Below are 19157 nucleotides of genomic sequence, written 5' to 3' on the forward strand. Positions count from 1 at the left end.
TTGCACTTGGCTGCAGGTTTAAATCTATTCATTGTTCTAGCTGATGTGAATAAAAATCTTTACTGCAGGTGAGTTAATTACCATTGCTGTGCTTACTAAGCCAACAGTAATGGTTGTGATCAATCTTATGAGTCCAGGTCTAGTGTCTAGAGAGCTTTTGAAATAAATCAGCTTAAAATCTTAGGATGTGTTGTTTAAGTTAAACTTAAACCAAGGCAGGTTTCTGATGTAAACAAGCCATTACAGCTGCTCTGCAGCTTGGGGGAGGAATCATTCCCATAAATTATGCTCTGAGGGCAAAAGCGACACAGGTGGGCTGTGTCTGGGAAACGTGGTCTCAAGATGTGTGTATGTAGTGGGATGACCAGGGCTTCCTGGAGGAGTCACATCTCACAAATTCAGCTCTTCTACTTGCTGAAGAAGCAGAAAGCAATTGGTAACATCTTGTTTGGGGGAGTGGAGTGGTTGGTTCAGCTTGAAAAGCTCAGCTCACTTGCTTTCAAATATTCCAAACTGTTTTTCAGAGGCTTTTTCCTAATAATCTTTTAGTGTGCGTGTATTTGTGCAGTGTGTTTATTATAAATTATGATGTTAATGCTTCTCCATTGGAGTAGAGTTTTATTACTGGAGTTCCCAAAATGCTGTGCATGTGTTTAACAGAAACAATTTTGCTGAAACTCCAGGCATCTCTGGGGCAGGTTTGTTTACCTTTACATCTTGCAGGAGATTAAGAGGGTTAAGCAAGATGAGTTTCTCCTAATTTCACACGGCCCCCAATTAAAACAATGGCAATGTCTTCTCCCATATCCACAGACCTTTGTCTCTGTGCAGAAGAAGGTGTTTGTCATAACAGCTACAGGGAAACCTTTAATTAGTTTATTTATGCTCCAAATGCAAACTGAGATCTGATAATTCTGCCAATTACTTTCTTGTGCTGTGAGTGCCAATTTCCAACCTTAGGGAGCCCACACATGCATCTGTCAGCTTCATTTTGCATGTATCCAAGAGCAGGAAAATTTACTTTGCTGCTTAGGCAGTCCAGGTGACTGGAGGGAATGCTTGGAGTCAGGCTGGCTTGCTGCCTGCTGAATTCTGCGAACTTTTTGAAGCTTCTTACCTACAGTTTAGCAACAAATAATGCAGGTGATAGTGCAGATTATTGCTATATCTGGCCAAAACCCATCTCTAGGATTTAGCTACCATAAGAAGATGTGCAGCAACAATAAAGGACTTTGGGACATCAGGCTGCAACTGCAGCATCACTTTTTTCCTGCAGTTATTGTGCTTGCCACCCCACAACTGGAGTGGCTCGTGGATCCTGGTTGGTTTCCTGGCCATGTGTATTTTCTTTCCCTGGTAGATGCAGAGTACAGAGCCATATGGCTGCATTCTGCACTGTGCTGGGGGCGGGGGAATAATCCTCTGGCACTTTTCCTGCCTCTGCAAGGAGCTTGCTGTCATCTCTTTCTGCAGCTCTCCCTGCAGGCTGAGGCTCCTGGGGGGAGCAGCAGCCCTGAACAGGGGTGGTTACCCTGTACCTGCAATATTCCCAAACCAACACTGGGCACCATCTTCTGTTTTGTACAGTCTGGGGGTCTCTGCCTCTGCCACACCTCCCCTTGGCCTCATGGCTCTACAGATGAACTCACAGCCAAGGAGCACATTTTATATAACACATACTCTGCTGCTGAGGGACAGTTCTGCCTGATTTTTTTTTTTCCTTCTCCTTATTGATGAAGGGCTATATGAGTAACATAAGCCTCTTGGGATCAGACTGAGGACTTTGAATATAGGATTTCACAAACTACTTTCCTATTTCTATGTGTGCTGGCTCTTCCTTCTCTTCCCTCCTGACTCCAAGTCTGGAAAGCCAGAGAGAGAGAAACCCTTTTCCCCTCTTGGCCAGGATGCTGCTCAGCCATAGCACACCCTGCCAGATTGCTAACGTATGGGCAGAGTGCTCAGCCAAAGTTTGGAGAGGCTCAGCCCTTGGCAGCTCATTCCACACTTTCCTGTCTCTACATTCAGGAAATGAAGTCAGATTGTTGATATAAAACAGGCTGGGTTGAAAGCTGAGAAGCTGCAAAGGCTGAAGTGGGGGACTGGAAGGGGGAGGTGTAGGGAGATGGGGAGCAGCAGGGGCTCACTGCAGCTTGCCTGCCTGGGGGCTCCCTGTTTTGTGCCCATGTTCTCCACCTGATTGCTCTTGCTGCCTCCACCTTGAGGACTGCTAAGTTGTGCTGGCACACAGATATTTTGTCTTCTGTTGTCTGTGGCAAGATCAGCATGTGGAGATAGTGCTGTCTTGATCACGTGGAAGCATTTATGTGAGAGCTTGGAAAGGGTGAAAGTTGAAACTCTGGCAAAGAGCATGTTGTTTCCATATCAGGGTCACGGAATTCCCTTACTTCTGGACATTTTTTCCTGAAGAATGACACCATTGCAGCACTTCTATGGAATTATGTGGGCCTAATGCAGAAGGTTTTCCTCAGACATCTTTAACATCAGCAGTTTTGGTTGTATTTTGTTGAGTGGTTTTTTGTGTGTTTTGTTTTTTTTTTTGTAGTTTGGGGGTTTGTTTGTTTGCAAGGGTTTTTTGTGTTTTATTTTGGGGAGTGGGGTTTGTTGTTGTTTGTTTTGAACAATTGATTTGGGTTTTTTGTTGGGTTTTTAGGGAGGATGTGTGGGCGGTGATTGGTGTTTTTATTTTTACTAGCCCAGGGACTGTGGAGTGGATTTAGGGAGTTCCAGTTAAGCAAGGCTGCAGTGGGGATGGTCTGACTTGCCCAAGCCAACACCAACTCAGCAGTTGGGGTTGTTCTCTTCTAGGTCACCAGCTCAGCCTCAGTCACCATAATGATAACCCAGAGTAATAGAAAACTTGCAAGTTCTTTGTGGCTCACAGGATCTGAAGTAGTCTGAGTAGCTCTGAGAGCAGCATGTGGCTGACAGATATCCCATTAGAAAAATGCCTGCCCACATCTAATTAAAGCTGATCAGCAGTATTAGAAAGTCCAGGGAAATTTGCTTGGAAGAATTCTCTTCTTTTCATGGCCTGGCATCTTTGAAAGGGAATCTGGCCACAACCCAAGAGATCTCTTCTGTTTTCTAAGTGCTGTTTTTTGGGATATTCCTGTTGCATGTGATTTGTAGTAAACTGGTACAGTTTTGCCTTTGGGATATCTCAGTACTGTGAGGTGCTGGTATCCTTAGCAAACTCAAGTCAAAAACAAATTTTGGTGAAGCTTAAGAGGACATTAGGCTGGATTTGCAATTATCTGGGTGTTAGAGCTCAGCAGCTTTGTCACTTTTACCTGCTCCTCTGCCCTGCCCTTCCTTCCTGGTCAGCTCTTCAGGATCTCTCCTCACTGCCCATCTTTGTTTTCCATCCTGTTTCCCCCAAGAGTGATCATGTTGTTTCCAGCCAAAAAAAAAAAGTCAACACACAAGATCTCACAAGGGGACAGTCTCACATGCTTGCTTCGCACACAGGAGGATGCTCTGGGTTTGGTTTAGTCTTGGATAGCTGCATTCTGCCTTTTGGAGACCAGTGTGAGGGCTCCCTCTCCTGTTATGCTGGGGTATAATTCCCAGCTGGAAAAGGATGCTCCAAAGGAGGGCCTTAAACCACATCCAGTTCTATTAATTTGCTGTAGATCCAGATTTGAAACTAAGCAAGGGTTATAATTTCTGATTTAGTTTCTGAGTGCAAATGTGAAAGTTAATATCAAGTTTTGATTTTTTTTTTAATGAAGGTGAAGGGTTTACAGTAACTAAGAAGAGTGTAGGAATAGGACAGTGATAGGATGAAGTAACAAAATCAGGAAGTCAAGTTTTCTGAAGAGGTAAATTTGAGATATATATACATATGCATAGATACATACATATATATAAACATATGAGATCTTTAACATAATATTTAACATCAAGGTTTATTGATACTTAGCTTCTGTATCAAACCAGCTTTTCTACTACATCTCTGGCTTTTCCTGAACCTGGATTGCCCCCTTTGCTAAGAAGAGTGGGACCACAGTGCTGAGCACAGTCTGGGGAAGTTGGACATTGCTGTGCTGGTGCCTGGCCCTGGAGGAGTTAATGGGACAGAATTGTTGGGCCACATCACAAAAGCAGTTGGGAAGGACAAACTCTTGTTTCCAGTTTTCCCCTTCTCTCACAGACTGAAGGAAGCAGAGGACCTGGGTCTGAGAATGCCTCTGTTGCTGATACTCCCTGCTGGCAGAGCAGAGGCGGCCCTGGAGCAGGGAGTGACTTGTTCCTCATTCCCTTTCCAGGAGAAGGAGAAGAAGTACATGTTACCAGTGGATAACCTGAAACTGCGGGATGTGGAGAAGGGCTTCATGTCCAGCAAGCACATCTTTGCTCTCTTCAACACTGAACAGAGGTATGCTCCATCTCAGCACAGCAAGCTGCTGGAGCCAGGGACAGGATGGGGATGAGTGTGTTAGGATAGCTGGCCAGGAAAGATGTGAGTGTCCTTTCAGAACAGCTGCTTTTGTAGGAGATGGGAGGACTTAACTTCATTCCTTCTGATCTTACAGATAGGTATAATTTTCCTTTTGTTTGCCAGTGCATGGCTTGTGGTGTGAACTTAACCCTTCAGCCTTTTGGTGTGGTTACCTCGGTCTGTGGCTGGGTTATACATTTATAATCACCATGTTCTTGGTGAGTGACTAGGGAAATCCATAGGACCTGGGATGGGTGGAGGAGTCCAGCAGCAAACAGAACTGAAAAGAGAATCTTTTTTAGGCCTTGTTGAAACATAAAACTGATTTGAGAGCAATCAAACTTGGTTTAAAAAAAAAAACAACTTTCCTTTTGCAGAGTCATCATGAGGTTCCTAGCAAGGGACCAAGTGTCTCTGTCTTAAAATGACAGGAGGATTCCCTAGTCATTGATGTTTTTGTCAAATATGGGCAGATCTCTGAGTTGAGAGAGAGAATAATAAAATATGTGTCTTCCTGTCAGGAATGTTTACAAGGACTACCGGCAGCTGGAGCTGGCCTGTGAGACCCAGGAGGAGGTGGACAGCTGGAAGGCTTCCTTCCTTAGGGCAGGAGTGTACCCAGAGCGTGTTGGGGTAAGTGACAGCCACAATAATGGGATAAGCAGGAGCACAGCATGTGTCTTGAGAAGGATAGCTCCATCTTCTTGTGTTTAAAATAAGTCTGTGAAGGTTTTGTCTTTCCAGAGCTGAGAATTCTTTCTGGTGCTTCCATTAGGGAAGCTTGAGATAAAGTAGCTGGCAGCTTCAAAAGGGAAGATAAAGTAGGAAAAGACTGCCTTGATAAATCCCTCTAGCTGTCTTGTTTTGTGGAAATTAAATTCACAGTACAAGGGTGACACTTTATACTGTGACTATTAACTGGTATGGTATCCACTGAGCAAAGGCACTGTTCCTTTTTGGAAACTCTGTACAGCCTTAGTAGGGACTTCCTGATGTAGCAGTTCTCCAACTTTCCTTCCTCCAACTAATTAGGGAGGGATGTCCTTTGAATTTTGCTTTGTGGGTACTCTAATATGCTCCTTTAGCAAGAACTCTTATCTCTTCCCTTCCCCTTGCCCCACAGCATTTATTGTCAGCATTATTTTGTGCTTTAAAAGTATCTTCTAGACAATTGTGGTATTTGTTTCTGTTCAAAGCCTTTCCTGTTCCTCTGTGAGAGGAAGCTACTATAAATAGTTTTCCCATTAGAAAAGTGATAATTGCTTTTCTGTTTGTATTTGTTGCTTCTAATAGATTTCTTGCATTCTGTCCTGTTACACTTGAATATTGCTGGTTTTTCCTAACAAACTGATAAGAGATTTTAAAAAGAGAGTTAGGCACTGGGCTTTGGGCTTTAACAGTGACAGGACTTCAGATTAGCTTTGAACCAGACTGGTTCTCTTAACCACAGTGGCCACTGGCACCTGTTGCTGTGCAAACGTAGGGGTGTGACATGGGAGCCCTGGTCCCTGTCTCAAAGCCCCTGTGAGGAATGGCAGTGGCCCTGCAGGTAAGAAAGTTGTCCTTTGTTGCTAACAGCATGGTTTCCTTTGCAGAGCATCCCACTTTTCAGTTTAGCTGAACAGTTCACTTGTTCCCCTTCTAGGGTAATAGAGGTACTGATGTATTTTTAGTGGGATTGGTCTTTTGCTTGTCAGTGCTATTTTGGGACCTTCTCCAAATTCTAAGACCAACTAAAAGTCATTTTTTATTTTTTGTCCCTTTTTGTTTTAATTTTTTCCACGTATGCTCAAACTGGCCTGCCAGGACAAGGACAAAGTAAGTCTGACCCCCTCTGCCTGTCTTGCCTCCTGGGGCTCTCACCAGATAGCTCTCTCATTTTTTTTCTCCTTTTGTCACAATTTCCTGAGAGGCATTTGCTTCTTCTCCCTCTTTGTACCCTCTGTTGGATTCCTGCTGTCTGTTTCTGTTCTTGGTTTGAGTTTTCCTTTTTTCTTTTTATTCCTTCCTTTTTGTATGATTTCTGAATCTTGGTGCAAGCTTCTTTTTGGGTTTTTTTTTTTACCCTCACTTTTTTTTTAAGTTGTCCTGTTTGACATCCACTTCCTTTACTTTGTTTCACACTGAGACCTTGCATTCCTTCATTATGTAAGATCTTCTCAGCAAAAGCTCAAATGAACAAAAGAATTTGCCCTCTCTCATATATTTTGTTCCCCAAAACAAAAGAGAAGCCATTTCCTACATGGCAGATTGTTCAGACTAGGGCTGTTTAAAACAAAGATGTTTCATTATACAATCATGGGGCTTTTTTTTTAAATAAACATTGAGGAAGGCAGCAGTTCTTTCATGCTTCAATACTTTGAAATTGATCCCAAATGGAGGGGCCTTGGAGATTGCTTGCTGTCAAACAGCACAGTCCAGGTTTTACCTTACAGAATAAACAATGTATTTCAGGCAAAGAGGAGGAGATTCATCTGCTTGGTGTGAAAGAAAAGATAATTATAACTTATGATGCAGGAGTTGCAGTTGAAGTGATAGGAAAGTTTTCTACTTTATTCCATCTACTTGTGGTCAGCCTGAGAGGAGCAGTTGTTTCACTCCTCTGTATCTGTTTTCTCATTTGTGTAATGAGGACAAAGATGCAGCATGGCAAAGAGCCTGTGAGACTTAATTTATGGTGAATGGTTCTTGGTTTTAACTGACTCTGGTCATGGAAAACCCAGATCAAATGAAGAACCTTTCAAGAAGCAGTAAACATTAAAAAGTAATAATACAGCTTTGAGATGCACCAGAGCCATGACCTCTGAGCATGTGTCAGGAGTCCCTGTTGCCTTTCACCTTTTCTTAATAACTTTCTACTAAGAGAGCAGCTTTATTGCTAAAATTTCTCAGATCTGAGCTGGAGAAGTCTGTACAAACTGAGTTGTGCATTGACAATCACAGCTCAAAATGTAAGTTTAAATAAATTTAATTTATTGCATGCGCTTCCTGCCTGTTCCCTTCTGCTCTTCTCTTAGCTCTCATGAAAAGCCAATTTTATGTTATATTTGAAGAACCAATATGTTTCTCCTTTTTTTCTGCAGGCCAGTGAAGCAGAGGAGAATGGAGGAGATAGTTTCATGCACTCCATGGATCCTCAGCTGGAGAGACAAGTGGAAACGATCAGGAACCTGGTGGATTCCTACATGGCAATTGTCAACAAAACCATCAGAGACCTCATGCCGAAGACAATCATGCACCTCATGATAAACAATGTACTTATCTCACTGTGGACAAGGGAGGTGGGAGAGGCAGAGAGGAGAAAAACAGGGAGGGAGGAAAAAATGAAGAAAAACAGAAGGCAGCTTGGAAGGAAGAGGTGGGGACAGAATAGTGTGTTTTGGGGAGAGGTGGTGAAAACTGATTCCCTCTCTCTGCTCACTTACAGACCAAGGACTTCATCCATTCAGAGCTGCTGGCAAACCTGTACTCCTGCGGGGACCAGAACACGCTGATGGAGGAGTCGGCGGAGCAGGCGCAGCGGCGCGACGAGATGCTGCGCATGTACCACGCGCTGAAGGAGGCCCTCAACATCATCGGGGACATCAACACCAGCACCATCAGCACCCCCATGCCCCCACCGGTGGACGACTCCTGGCTGCAGGTGCAGAGCGTACCGTCCGGACGCAGGTACCAGAGGCTCAGGGGGAGAGCCCCCAGAGCTGCCTGACGCCTCTTCAGAGCCTTGCTGGGGCCTCCCGCTGACACAGGGAGTCCTCCTCTTCTTCCTGTGGATGAAGAGTCCTGGGTGTTTCTGCTGGCAGGCTCCTAGGGTATCATTACAGAGATGTTCTGCTTGGGTTGGATGGGGTTGGCGTAGCTTTGGAAGCAGCCTGGTGTGGTACTTGAAAGCCAAAGGGTGGTGTGTAAAGTGATGTGAAGCTAGAGAGAAACACTGAAGGCAGAGTGGTGCCTGTGGGGACATCCCAGAGCTGTTGCTGCAGTTGAATGCCTTTGTTTGTTTGGCAGGTCCCCCACATCCAGCCCCACGCCGCAGAGGAGAGCTCCTGCAGTGCCCCCCGCCAGACCTGGGTCTCGCGGACCGGCTCCTGGGCCACCTCCTGCTGGTGGCTCCACGCTGGGTGGTGCCCCCCCTGTGCCCTCCAGGCCAGGTGCCTCTCCTGATCCCTTCGGGCCCCCACCTCAGGTTCCTTCTCGGCCCAACCGTGCTCCTCCTGGTGTTCCCAGGTAAGTCCTGAACCGCTGCTCCTTGCAGGTGGAGGATGTTCTGGTTTTGGGTCAGAGCCTTGGCAGCACTTGGCCTGCCTGGGCCATAGGAGGAGAATGGAGTGCATGGTGTGGGGAAGAGCCTTTGGATATTTGGATTGGATCCAGAGGCAGGAGCATCGTTGTCCTCTGAGATTCCATTGTATGGATGAGGCAATGCCAAGGCAGCTCTCAAACAGAGGGGCAGCTGTTTCTCTCTACAAGCCTCTATAAAGAATGTGGGAGAAAACCCTGATCCCAAGGTTTACAGCAATTGTAACAATACCTATAGTCACCAGCTAAATCACAGGACTGGGATGAGATTCCTCTCTGTGTAGGGCTCCCCAAAGTCTGAAATTGCCCCTTTTCTCTTGGCCCAGAGTTCTTCAAGGTGAGTTGGAAAACCTTCAAAGCTGTTCAGCTGCTTTCTGGCTAGGAGAGTATCACAGGATCACTGTCAGGGAAATGAATTCTTAGTCAATTTTGTTGCTTGTGTAGTCAACTTCAACATTTTCCAGTCTAGAGGGTTCAAATCACACAGCTTTGCCTTCCCATTAGGAAACTCATTTCCTTTCCTGTTCAGTCACTTCAGACACACTTTAACACAGTAATAAGGGATTATCCCAGTGCAGCTGAGTACGTGTTCCTGAACAGGACTTGGGAAGCAGTCTGGAACCAGGAATGCTTTTATGTTGGGTACTTAAGTTTCCCTTGAGGAAGAGGAGGTAATTGCAGTGTAAAGAACAAACATAACCAGAAACTCTCCAGTGACATGACAGAGAGAATGCTTCCCTTGTGGAAAACACCTCTCCAGTGGGTGCTGGTGGCACAGTTCTGAAACTTTGCCATTTTCTGTGGAAACACCAAACCTGTCAATGGTTGGGGATGGTGTATGGCAGAGTGGGTTCAATATTCCTCCTGCGATAGTGCCCAGCTCATGTTTGGTGCTGCCTGTTTGGAGGGAAGTGTTCTCTGCCAGGCTGCAGCCAGCCCAGAGGTCGATGAGTCCAGACTGCTTTATAGACCAGTTTCTGACTCTGGTGTATGCAAATGGTTTTACTTTCTTGGTGCCTTTGCCCCAATCCTTCCTATGCACCTTGATGCAGCTCCCACAGTAACTTGTCCTCACATGCCTCAGTGTTGCCCTGGAGACTGTGGAGGCACCTATGGATGTCAGCATGCTTCTACTGTGTATTTTGGCTCCTGCTTCTTGTGACCCTGCCTTTCCATATACTGTCACTTTGTGGTTTTGTTTTCAGTATACTTACGCTTCTTTATGTCTCCATTTTCCTCCTTTCACTCAGTTTCATTTCTTCACTCATGAAAAATATTCTATATACCTGGCTGTCATGATAGGATTCCCCAAATGGGCTGAAATGAATTGGCCTTTTTTTAAAGAAATCTGTCATAGCTTATCTTAATGGCTTTTCTGCCTTTTGCATGAGTACAAGGGCTTAGGGAAAGGTAGGAAAACAGCACTGGAGCAGAGGAGGAAAGAGTTTCATGCTTGACTGAGCAACCCCTTGGTTTAGGAGAGATGGTAGGTTGGATTGCATGCTACTGACTGCCCTGATCTGGAGTTGAGAATGTAATTCCAGAAGCTGTGAAGTGTGATGCTCATTCTCTGATCCCCCTCTCTGATTCTTCCAGTTGTTCATAGACTCCTCCGGATCCTGATACCAGCTTGTCATTTGAGTTCACTGATGAATGGAGAATTTCCAATGACAAGGGACTCTTTCTCTTCCTCTCCTGTATATAGAATAAGAATGTTCCCTGCTAGCACTTGGACTCGGGTCCTTCTGCCATGGGTGAACGAATGCCATCTCCATTGTTGCTTTTTTAATACCCATCTTTCCCCTGCTAACTGGGCTGTGCAGTGTGTGTGAGAGAGGAGCAAAGCTCTTGTGTTCAGCACAGGTGGGCTTTGGTGGAGGAGTTGGTGGTGTGGAGTGAGCTCAGATGGGTGGTGGTGGCTGGGTGTACTTTGTGTGCTCATTGATGCCTGGGTAGAAGTTTGGTAGTTTTGTGCCTCTGGTTTGAGCATCTGATTTTATGAATGAGGAACTTACACGAGTGTCATGCTACTCCTTTTTCATAAACATAAGTGTAAAAACACATTTTCACATGTAATCACCACATGGTACATTTTTTTTCAGAAAGATTTTCCTGCATATAATTAAGGACACTTAAGACTTACCATCCTGCTTCTGTGCTTAGCATTTATTCAGTTTACTGTGGAAATCCATAGAGACAAATATAGCTCCAATTTTGGGAGCTGAAAGTTACAAACCATCCAAGATCCTATCGGTGTGCAGTGGACTGCATTTAGGATTTGACCTGGGAAAGAAATCTATGAAGGTGTTCCCCCACATACTTAGGCTCTTCAATTTAAAATAGTTTGATAGAACCTCTAGGTAGAAGAGCTTGAAGGAGAATTAAGAAAATTTCAGTATGAATGACTCAACCATTGGAAAAATGTGTTGAAGGTATAAATGTGTTCTCCATTCTTAGGTATCACAAGGCCGTGGGTCTGGGGTTACCTCCTGGCAGGGATGGTTCTCACTGGCTGCTGTGCTGGTCAGTACCATGGGGGCACATCACTGGAACTCCCAAAGGGTTCCTGGACACAGTTTCAAGGGACAAATTATCTCCTTAGTGATTTAGTGGCCAATGTCTGTGCCCATGACCAGGGGTTGGAACTAGATGATCTTCAAGGTCCCTTCCAACCCAAACCATTCTATGATAAGGTCTCACAGCTCTATGACCTGTATTATTCAGGAGGTCAGAGTAGCTGATTTAATGATTTATGAACTTCAGAAAAGCCTTCACCTGCTTTAGGCCGTTTGAGATAGTGCTCAGGACTGCACGTTATCTCCCTATTTCCTGAGCTCTTTCTTAAACATTTTATTTGGTCAGAAGATAGGAGTCCTCAGAGAGAGACAAGCCCAGCTACTGTGCCCAGCTGGTGGGTGCTAAACCTGGCTGTGACACTGGTGAATGTGTGAGGAGCTTGGGTGAGTGAGCAGCAGCCAGTGTGTGGACAGATGGATGGGGTTTGGTGCACCCCTGTGCACAATAGGGTCTGGATGTGTGCAGGGATGCAGAGATGAGGCCATGAGTGTTTGCTGTGTGTTTGCAGTCCCCCTGCTCATGCTGTGTTTGAGGGGGATGTGTGACTGTGTCTGTGCCAGCGCCTGTGTATCTGTTCCACCTTCCTGACAGTCTGTGTGGCCTCTGCCTTGAACTGTCTGAACTGCCATGTTGATTTCATGTTGTCTTTCAGAATCACTATCAGTGACCCCTGAGGACTGGCAGCCACGGTAGGTTCTGCACTCTCTCTGCAATGCATGAGTCACTGTGTCCCCATCCTCCAGCTCTGCTCTGCAGCTCTCCTCTGCTGCCCAGTTCTTGTGTTAGTAACAGAGTCCCTTGTCTGATGAACCACCTCTGCCAGGATCTCATAAAGGGAGGAGTCTTGAACAGAAAAACTGGCTGATCAGAGCCACAGCAGCTGCTTGAGCTGCAGGAGCTGGGAAAGCTTCAGTACCTGATTTAAGGTCTGGAGGATCCTTTCTCTGCTTCTGAATAGAGAAGGTGGGATGGGGGAATGAGCTCTGACAGCAAGGTCTAAACTCTGTGTCTTTCATTTGGCTTATATCCACACTGACTGTAAGATCAGCTGAATAAACTCTGCTTTGATTTGGTCTGTCAGCTCTGTTAGGATCAACACAGAGACTTGGGGAGCTGATAGTTCAGACTCCTCTTCTTATATTCTAATGTCTGGCTGGAGAAGTGCTCCCATCCTCACTCTATCCCTGGTGCTCATGGAAGTCAAGAGGCGTTTGGGTCATTAATATCAGGACTTCCATGTCTGAGTGCAGGGTAACTCTGACATTGAATGTTCCCTTCTATCCTTGTGTCCCATCATCAGATAGATGTGAACTCCCTTGTTTGTTCTCCCCTTGACCCTTTACCTTCTAGGTACTCTCCTGCCTTCTCTCCTCTGCAAGAGGAAGGCTGTAGTGATCTGTGATCCTCAAACCCTGCCCTGAGCTCCTGTCCTCTCAGCCCATTTCCCTGTCCTCTCTCTCCCTGCATTTTGCAGCATTGTAGTGGTTCAGTGATGTAGCAGGGTGTGGGTTTGTGCTGTGTGCTGCTCATCCTCTTAATGTCAGTGGGGGTGTGAAGAGAGACATTAGCAAATTCTCCTGAGCCCTTTGCTTGGGAACCTCCAGCCCTTATTGACAAAGAGGTATAGAGAGCAAAACAGGCAGGTGTGGATTTTCTGGGCCCCTTCTCCCTTTCTCTGTGGGTGTTGTTTCATGACAGAGGAGCGGAGAAGCAGCAGCTCCTGCAGATTCCCTTGCTGCTGATTGTGGCAGAGAGATCTGGGGGTGAGGAGCCTGTGCTGAAATCCTATTTTAATAGGAATAGCAGAAGTTCAAGCCCTTGTTCTGGGGCAGGGGGTCTCAGCCAGCCCCCATCTTGCAGTAGATGGTGTCTGTTACTGCTGCACAGAACTGCAGGTAGAGCTGAGGTGCCACATTGCAGTGATTGCTCATGATTGACATCTTTGAGGACGTCATCGCCAACCCTCCTCATTGCTGACACACTGCAGAGGTGTTGGAGCAATCAGCAGTTTCCTCCCATATTCTGCCTACTGCAGACATCCCTGGCAGCCCTGGAAACATGCATCCTGGGTGAACAACCTTGGGAAGGAGCCTCACTGTTGTCTGTACCCCATTCTGGGACTCGCTGTTATGGGGCGTTCTGGTTCTAATCTGGCATAAAGAGCACCAAGGAAATAAAAATTAAAACCAAAAAAACCCCGCCAAATGATCAAAAAAAGATATACCCAAAACCTTTTGCAGTCCAAGGGAATAAATATAATATTTCCCACCTCTGTTAGGTCCTTATCAACAGAACTCTCCATCTCAATAAAAATAGCTCAGTAGAACTCCCTGTTAGCCCAGTGGTTGTGAGATAGGATTAGCTCAGTGTTCTCTCTGGGTATGGCCTGAAAGACTGACTTCAAAGGATGTGAGATTCACTGGAACTCATCTCCCTGGGCTCCTGCCAGGGCTCAGGTCTTCCTTCTTATGTACTGGAGGCAGCCACAGGCTTCCCTGTGAGCAAAACTTTGTTCCTTCTCCTGACAGGGAAGTGACTTTTCAATGATATAAAAAGGCTTGATTAGCAGTGTAGTCTGACTGAAGCAGAATTTTGGGAGTAAATGTTGCCTGAGAGATTTCTCTGCCCCTTTTAGTGCTGGTAAACAGTTTTCAGCCTTTTCTAACCTGACCAGGCAGATTCTGCAAGCATCTCCAGAAAACATCAACAGAAATAGCCTACAAGTTTAAAACATAGCCCCACACCTTAAAATGCTTTGAATGCTGAGAGAAATAAATGCAAAAATCAATCTAGTACATCTACCTGTGAATTACTTGTGCTCCTTTCAGCCCTGTTTATCCTGCTAGGGTCAAGTGGCCACTCCTGCCAGAGCACTTTACATATTCTGGTGGCTTCAAGCACCTTTTTCATGTGAACCCTCAGAGGCTTTTAGCACAACCTGTGCAAACTCCTGAAATGCAAACAGTCCTTTCACCTTCTCAGAAAATGCCTTCTAACATGGTGATGCAACAGCATCTCTCTGAATGTTGAGCTGAAGTTCTGTGGGGTTTAAATTCAGGTGCTGTTGCTGTTCCAGTGTCAGTAGAAGCCACCAGACGGTTGGTGTGGCTGCATTTACACCATGAGCACCCTTAGAGATCATGACATGTGGGATCTGTGCATTTAGCTCTGAGGCTTAATAAATCTGGAGCAGTAAGTTCTGCTGAGGTTTAATAAACAGGACTGGAGAGTTGCTCTGGTTTATTTGCTAAATGAGGGAGCTTGCCCTGATTTATAGGAGTGTAACTCCTCTAGTGCCAGTGTGATTATAGACTACTGGTACAAATATCCTCATTTCTAGCAGTGATGTGATTCTCTGTAATCTAAATCTTGTCAGTGTGGAATTATTGAGGGATTAATTATGTGACACCTGGTGATCAGTGCCTGATCAGTACAAGAGCTTCCCCTCCATTTGCTCTACATGCTGTTGGCTTTGCTCTTTGCATTTCAGGCAGTTTGGACCTTAAAACTACCCTGGCTTGGTACTGAACAATTCATTTATCTTAATGAAACATCACAAAATACAGTTGAGGTCACAGACACTGCAGGGAGCATACTTTAAAGGAAAAACACAGATTGGACTCAGTTTTACAGAACACATTTTTATTTATAGATTTCTTACAGCCTGTAGTCTGAGACTGAAGTGGTATTTCAGTTAATGATCTGAGAGCCATGTCAAGGGTGTTGTCCTGTATGTTTTTATTGTGGCTTTTTTTTCCCCCAGTCCCTTACAGGAAGGAGATTCTAGAACACTTAATCCATGCAGAGGGCAAACACTTAAGTGCTGCCCATTTATGTAGCTAAAGTATCAGCAAAAGACTTGGAACAGATTGGAGATGAAGTAGCCAAAGTTCCTTTTATTGAAGCAGAAGCTGCATTTACTCTGTGCCAGAACTGGAAGACTGAAAGCTGTGAGCTTGCCCCTGACATCCAAGATCAGTTTCATGTCAGAATAGGGAATCTCAGCCTTGCAGGGGTAGAAGGTGCTCCTCCAAAGCAGCCAAGAGCCTCTGGCAGCAGCGCGTCTCAGAGGACCCATCCATGCTGTGTGACTGTCATGTGCTTGATACAGGAGCTCACTGTTGTGCGTGCTTCTCCACTCATCCCAGAGCCAGGGCACTTACTGGCACTAAATCTCTGCACTTCCAAATTTCAGAGGGAACCAAAACTGGCAGCCCAGGGGATTGCTCTGCTGCTGATCTGTGCTGTGCAGAAAGGCCAGTGCGAGGCCAAGTAGAAGCCTGTGAGTCTCCTTTGTGGGGGTTTGTGCCTCAGCTTGGATTCTTTTGCTGGCTCAGGCAAAGTGGAGAAGCATGTGTGGTTGTGACTGCAATTGCTGTGCTAACCACAGTGTGTGTTCTCTTGTTTTTGTTTCCTGCTTTTTCACAGCAGAAGGGGCCCCGCCTCACCTACTCGACCTACCATAATCCGACCGGCTGAACCGTCCCTCTTAGATTTATAACTTGAGGCTGTAGACAGCTGGCGACGAGTGCCGTGCTGGTGGCTTCCCCATTCCACCCTCCCTTCCACAGCCACAGTCACTCCTCTCATCCATCCCACACCCCTGCCTCCCACCACCCCTCCCTGGTGTGTGTAAAACTCTAGCCTAGTGATTGAGCTCTTCGTCTTGGCTCGTGCGTCCTGTATTGCTTTGTGAGCATAGAGTAGCCTTCATTCAGTGGCATGGATCCCTGAAGTACACAGGCTCCTTGGAGAGATCAGCCACAGGGACGTCCTTAGGTCCAAGTGGTGGCTGTCCGTCCATCTGCCCAGTCTAGCCTGGATAAGTGTCCTGCCTGCACCAGTTAGCTGTAGCACCCAGGACTGAGCTGTAGCTGTTTTCTTTCCTTGTAGTTTTAAGACAAAAGCGTGGCTTAGCAAAAATATGCTGTCAAAACACATGACACCCGTTAGGAGCAGATTCAATGTCCTGTGTATTAGCTTGACTTCTAAGGTGCACAAATTTCATGTTGGGAACAGTGCAATCAACTTCATATCAAAGTGAGGCAGGGAGATGAGTGAAGGGGGAAATGAATGGATCAGCCCAGTCCTGCCTGAGTGAAGTCTGAGGTAGAGCACACACCTCAGCGTGCAGGGAGCTCACAGACCTGCTCACCCTGGCTCCTGGAGCCGGGCCATTCCTGCTGGGGGCACGCTGGCTCCTGCCAGCACTTGTCTTGCATCACCATTTTTGGCTGACTTTCCTGAACCCAGCAGGGCGAGGGGAATCGACACGCTGCTCCCCCCTTGCAAACGGACAGCCAAATGTTTCAGGGAGTTTGCTGTGTGGTGTTTTGTTGAAAATATTTCTGCTTTGAATTAAGCACATCTTTAAGTGTTTTTTGGGGTACTGTGGTGACTTCTTCCGTAGCCTTTTCTTGCATGTGGATGGTACGTGTTTGGGGAAACTTGTAACCATTGTTGATCACATCTCATCTTAAGGTTTGGTTTTTACTTTTCATGCTACATGTATTAAAAAAAAAAAAAAAAGACTTGAGAATTAAAAAATATATCAACCCTGTACATCTCAGATGTCATGTCTCTACCAGAGCTAAATGAACCACCTGTGTTGCAGGCTGTCCTCCAGGCCTGATTGCTGTTGAAGTTCTCTTGTTTCAGTGCTATTTCTCTAAAATTTCTCTTGTGGATCCTCTGTTGTTCTGATGCCGGTTCCTTTCTGTATTTTAACTATTGTTTTACTACTTCTCCCCCTTCTCCTTCCCTTTCCCTTTCCCTTTTTCTTTGTTTCTCTTGTCTCTAACCTCCAGCCGGCCGGGTAAGGCCAGTCCCGCCCGCCCGGAGAGCCCAAAACCACCATTTGACATGTAGGCCTGCTCCCTCTGAGACTCTTTGCCTGCTCTTAGCTGTTCTGTCCTGGAATGGTCTGACTCCAATCTCACACATGGCTTGTTTTGTTTGTAATTTGTGACACACACATATCAGATGTGATTGTAGTGAAACTGTTTTTGGGGTTTTATTTTTTGGTTTGGGTTTTATTTTTTTTCCTTCCCAGCTGCTTAAAGGAGTTAAACAAGTATATTGTAGTAATGAGAAACATATCTTTACTGTTATAAATATCTATAAATATATATATAAGATGAAAAATCTATATATGTCCAGGTGTTAAAAGCCATTTGTGCTTCCATGTGAATTTTAGGAAATACTTAAGTAGGAAAAGAATATCTATATACATATATATATACACACACACATCCAAAAAGTTAACCAAATCCCAATGTTGAGTTTTTGAGCTGATTGTTAAATTCTCTGCTGTGTGCAGTTGGGTTATTGTATTACCCCAGACTTGTGGGTGAACTGTCTCAGTGCTGGTAGTAGCTGTGATGCAGTTTGTGATCTACCTGTCACTCTTGTTTATTGGATGAAATAAACTCTCATTTCTGTATAATGAAGGTCTCCATGACTAGAATAAAACCATCTCTCTTTCTCTTGCTTTTTCTCTGGGTGGTTTCCAAGCTGTGTTTGATTGTAACCTGATCTTTTCATCCCACAGAGTTAACAAGCTGTACATGCAATCAGGGGCTGTCACTGATAGGAAAGGTGGAGCAGATCTGCATCAGCACTGGGTGTCCAGGAGCTGCAGTAGAGTGAAACAGCTTGTCAGGTGCAAAAAGGTAAATCCCTGTGCAGAAGGAATTGTGTGGAGGTGCTTCAGAGGTGGGGCACACAGAAGGTGGGAGTTTGCACACAAATTGCTTCTTAAAAGGGATTTTTGCCTGTAGTGCTTGTGGAGCACAGCAAGTGGACATTGAGTAAAGGTGAGGCGCAGGAATCACTCCTGAAAGAGGTCAGGGTAAAAAACAAATCTGAAGGCAGAAATTATATGAGATGCTAGCCAAGAGCCACCTCTCAGGCTTGTCAGCAGTCTGTACAGAAAACATTCATGAAAGCTCAGTGAAAACAGCATCACTGACAGGCCAGGTGCTTTCAATAAAGAATTCATTCTTCTTTTTCTGGCCCAATTTCAAGGTGGTCTATGCAAAAGAAATAGCTCTAGTCAGTGCCCCTCTGAATAAGTTTATTCAGAAAGCAAATTTGTAACAGGGTTAAATCACCTCTGCAACAGACCACAGACCTTCACTGGTCTTGTCTCCTTCACAGTTCTAGAGTAAACACCCAATAACTGTTTATTCCCTTTACAGTAATACTCTGTCTTAAATCACAGCCCTTCCCCTTTTAGTTATGATACAGATTTATGAATAGCCTGAGCATCTGTAAACACTGAACAGGCTTAGTCTCTCTGTAAGGAATATACACCAATTTACACAGATACAGAATGTACACACCCCATCTCTGGGGAGCCCAATCACTTGTGCTGAGGAGAGACTGACAGCACTTGTGCCATTTAAATGAAAGTTCAAAAAGCAGCAGCCCCTGGGGGCTCACAGGACAGCACTGATGGTTCACCCAGCACAATCCCTGCTGTTGAACAGACACAAATCTGTGTGTCTGTGTTCCTCTGCTTCCATCTCAGCAGGTACCAGGGTCGCAGCTGATGCTGCTTCAGGCAGCAGCCCACACTCCTGTCTTTAATTACACAGCTCCAATGATCAGGTCCCTTTAACCTCCCCTGTGGTTTCCCTCAAAACTCCACTCTTGACCTCACCCATCCTAAGAACAGGCAGTTCTTGCCTAAAGGCAGAGTCAGTTGCAGGATATCCACATCCAGTTCACATGGCATAAACTTCCACACCCAGATTTGTTTTGCTGCTGTTTCAGGGAGCCCTCTCCTCCCTCCATGTTCTATTTTCTCCCTAGA

General features: G+C 45.5%; 1 protein-coding gene across 16 annotated transcripts in view; it reads left to right on the plus strand.

Moving 5' to 3' along the window:
• The window catches only part of DNM1 (dynamin 1), a 65353-nt gene extending 47522 nt beyond the window's left edge, over positions 1 to 17831 (plus strand). For 4 of the 16 annotated variants that reach the window (XM_064728059.1, XM_064728066.1, XM_064728058.1 and 1 more), the window contains 7 exons: positions 4293 to 4402; positions 4987 to 5098; positions 6272 to 6283; positions 7549 to 7719; positions 7893 to 8134; positions 8474 to 8692; positions 15770 to 17831. In XM_064728059.1, coding sequence (XP_064584129.1) covers positions 4293 to 4402; positions 4987 to 5098; positions 6272 to 6283; positions 7549 to 7719; positions 7893 to 8134; positions 8474 to 8692; positions 15770 to 15842 — 939 coding nt within the window. In that variant the 3' untranslated portion in view covers positions 15843 to 17831. Of the gene's footprint in view, positions 1 to 4292; positions 4403 to 4986; positions 5099 to 6271; positions 6284 to 7548; positions 7720 to 7892; positions 8135 to 8473; positions 8693 to 10360; positions 11069 to 11993; positions 12031 to 15769 lie in introns of those variants that run through there. The other 12 variants (XM_064728062.1, XM_064728068.1, XM_064728061.1 and 9 more) reach the window with 7 other exon arrangements.
• The last annotated feature ends 1326 nt before the right edge of the window (positions 17832 to 19157 follow it).

This window comes from Zonotrichia leucophrys, chromosome 17 (assembly GCF_028769735.1).
Source record: "Zonotrichia leucophrys gambelii isolate GWCS_2022_RI chromosome 17, RI_Zleu_2.0, whole genome shotgun sequence".
NCBI lineage: Eukaryota > Metazoa > Chordata > Aves > Passeriformes > Passerellidae > Zonotrichia > Zonotrichia leucophrys.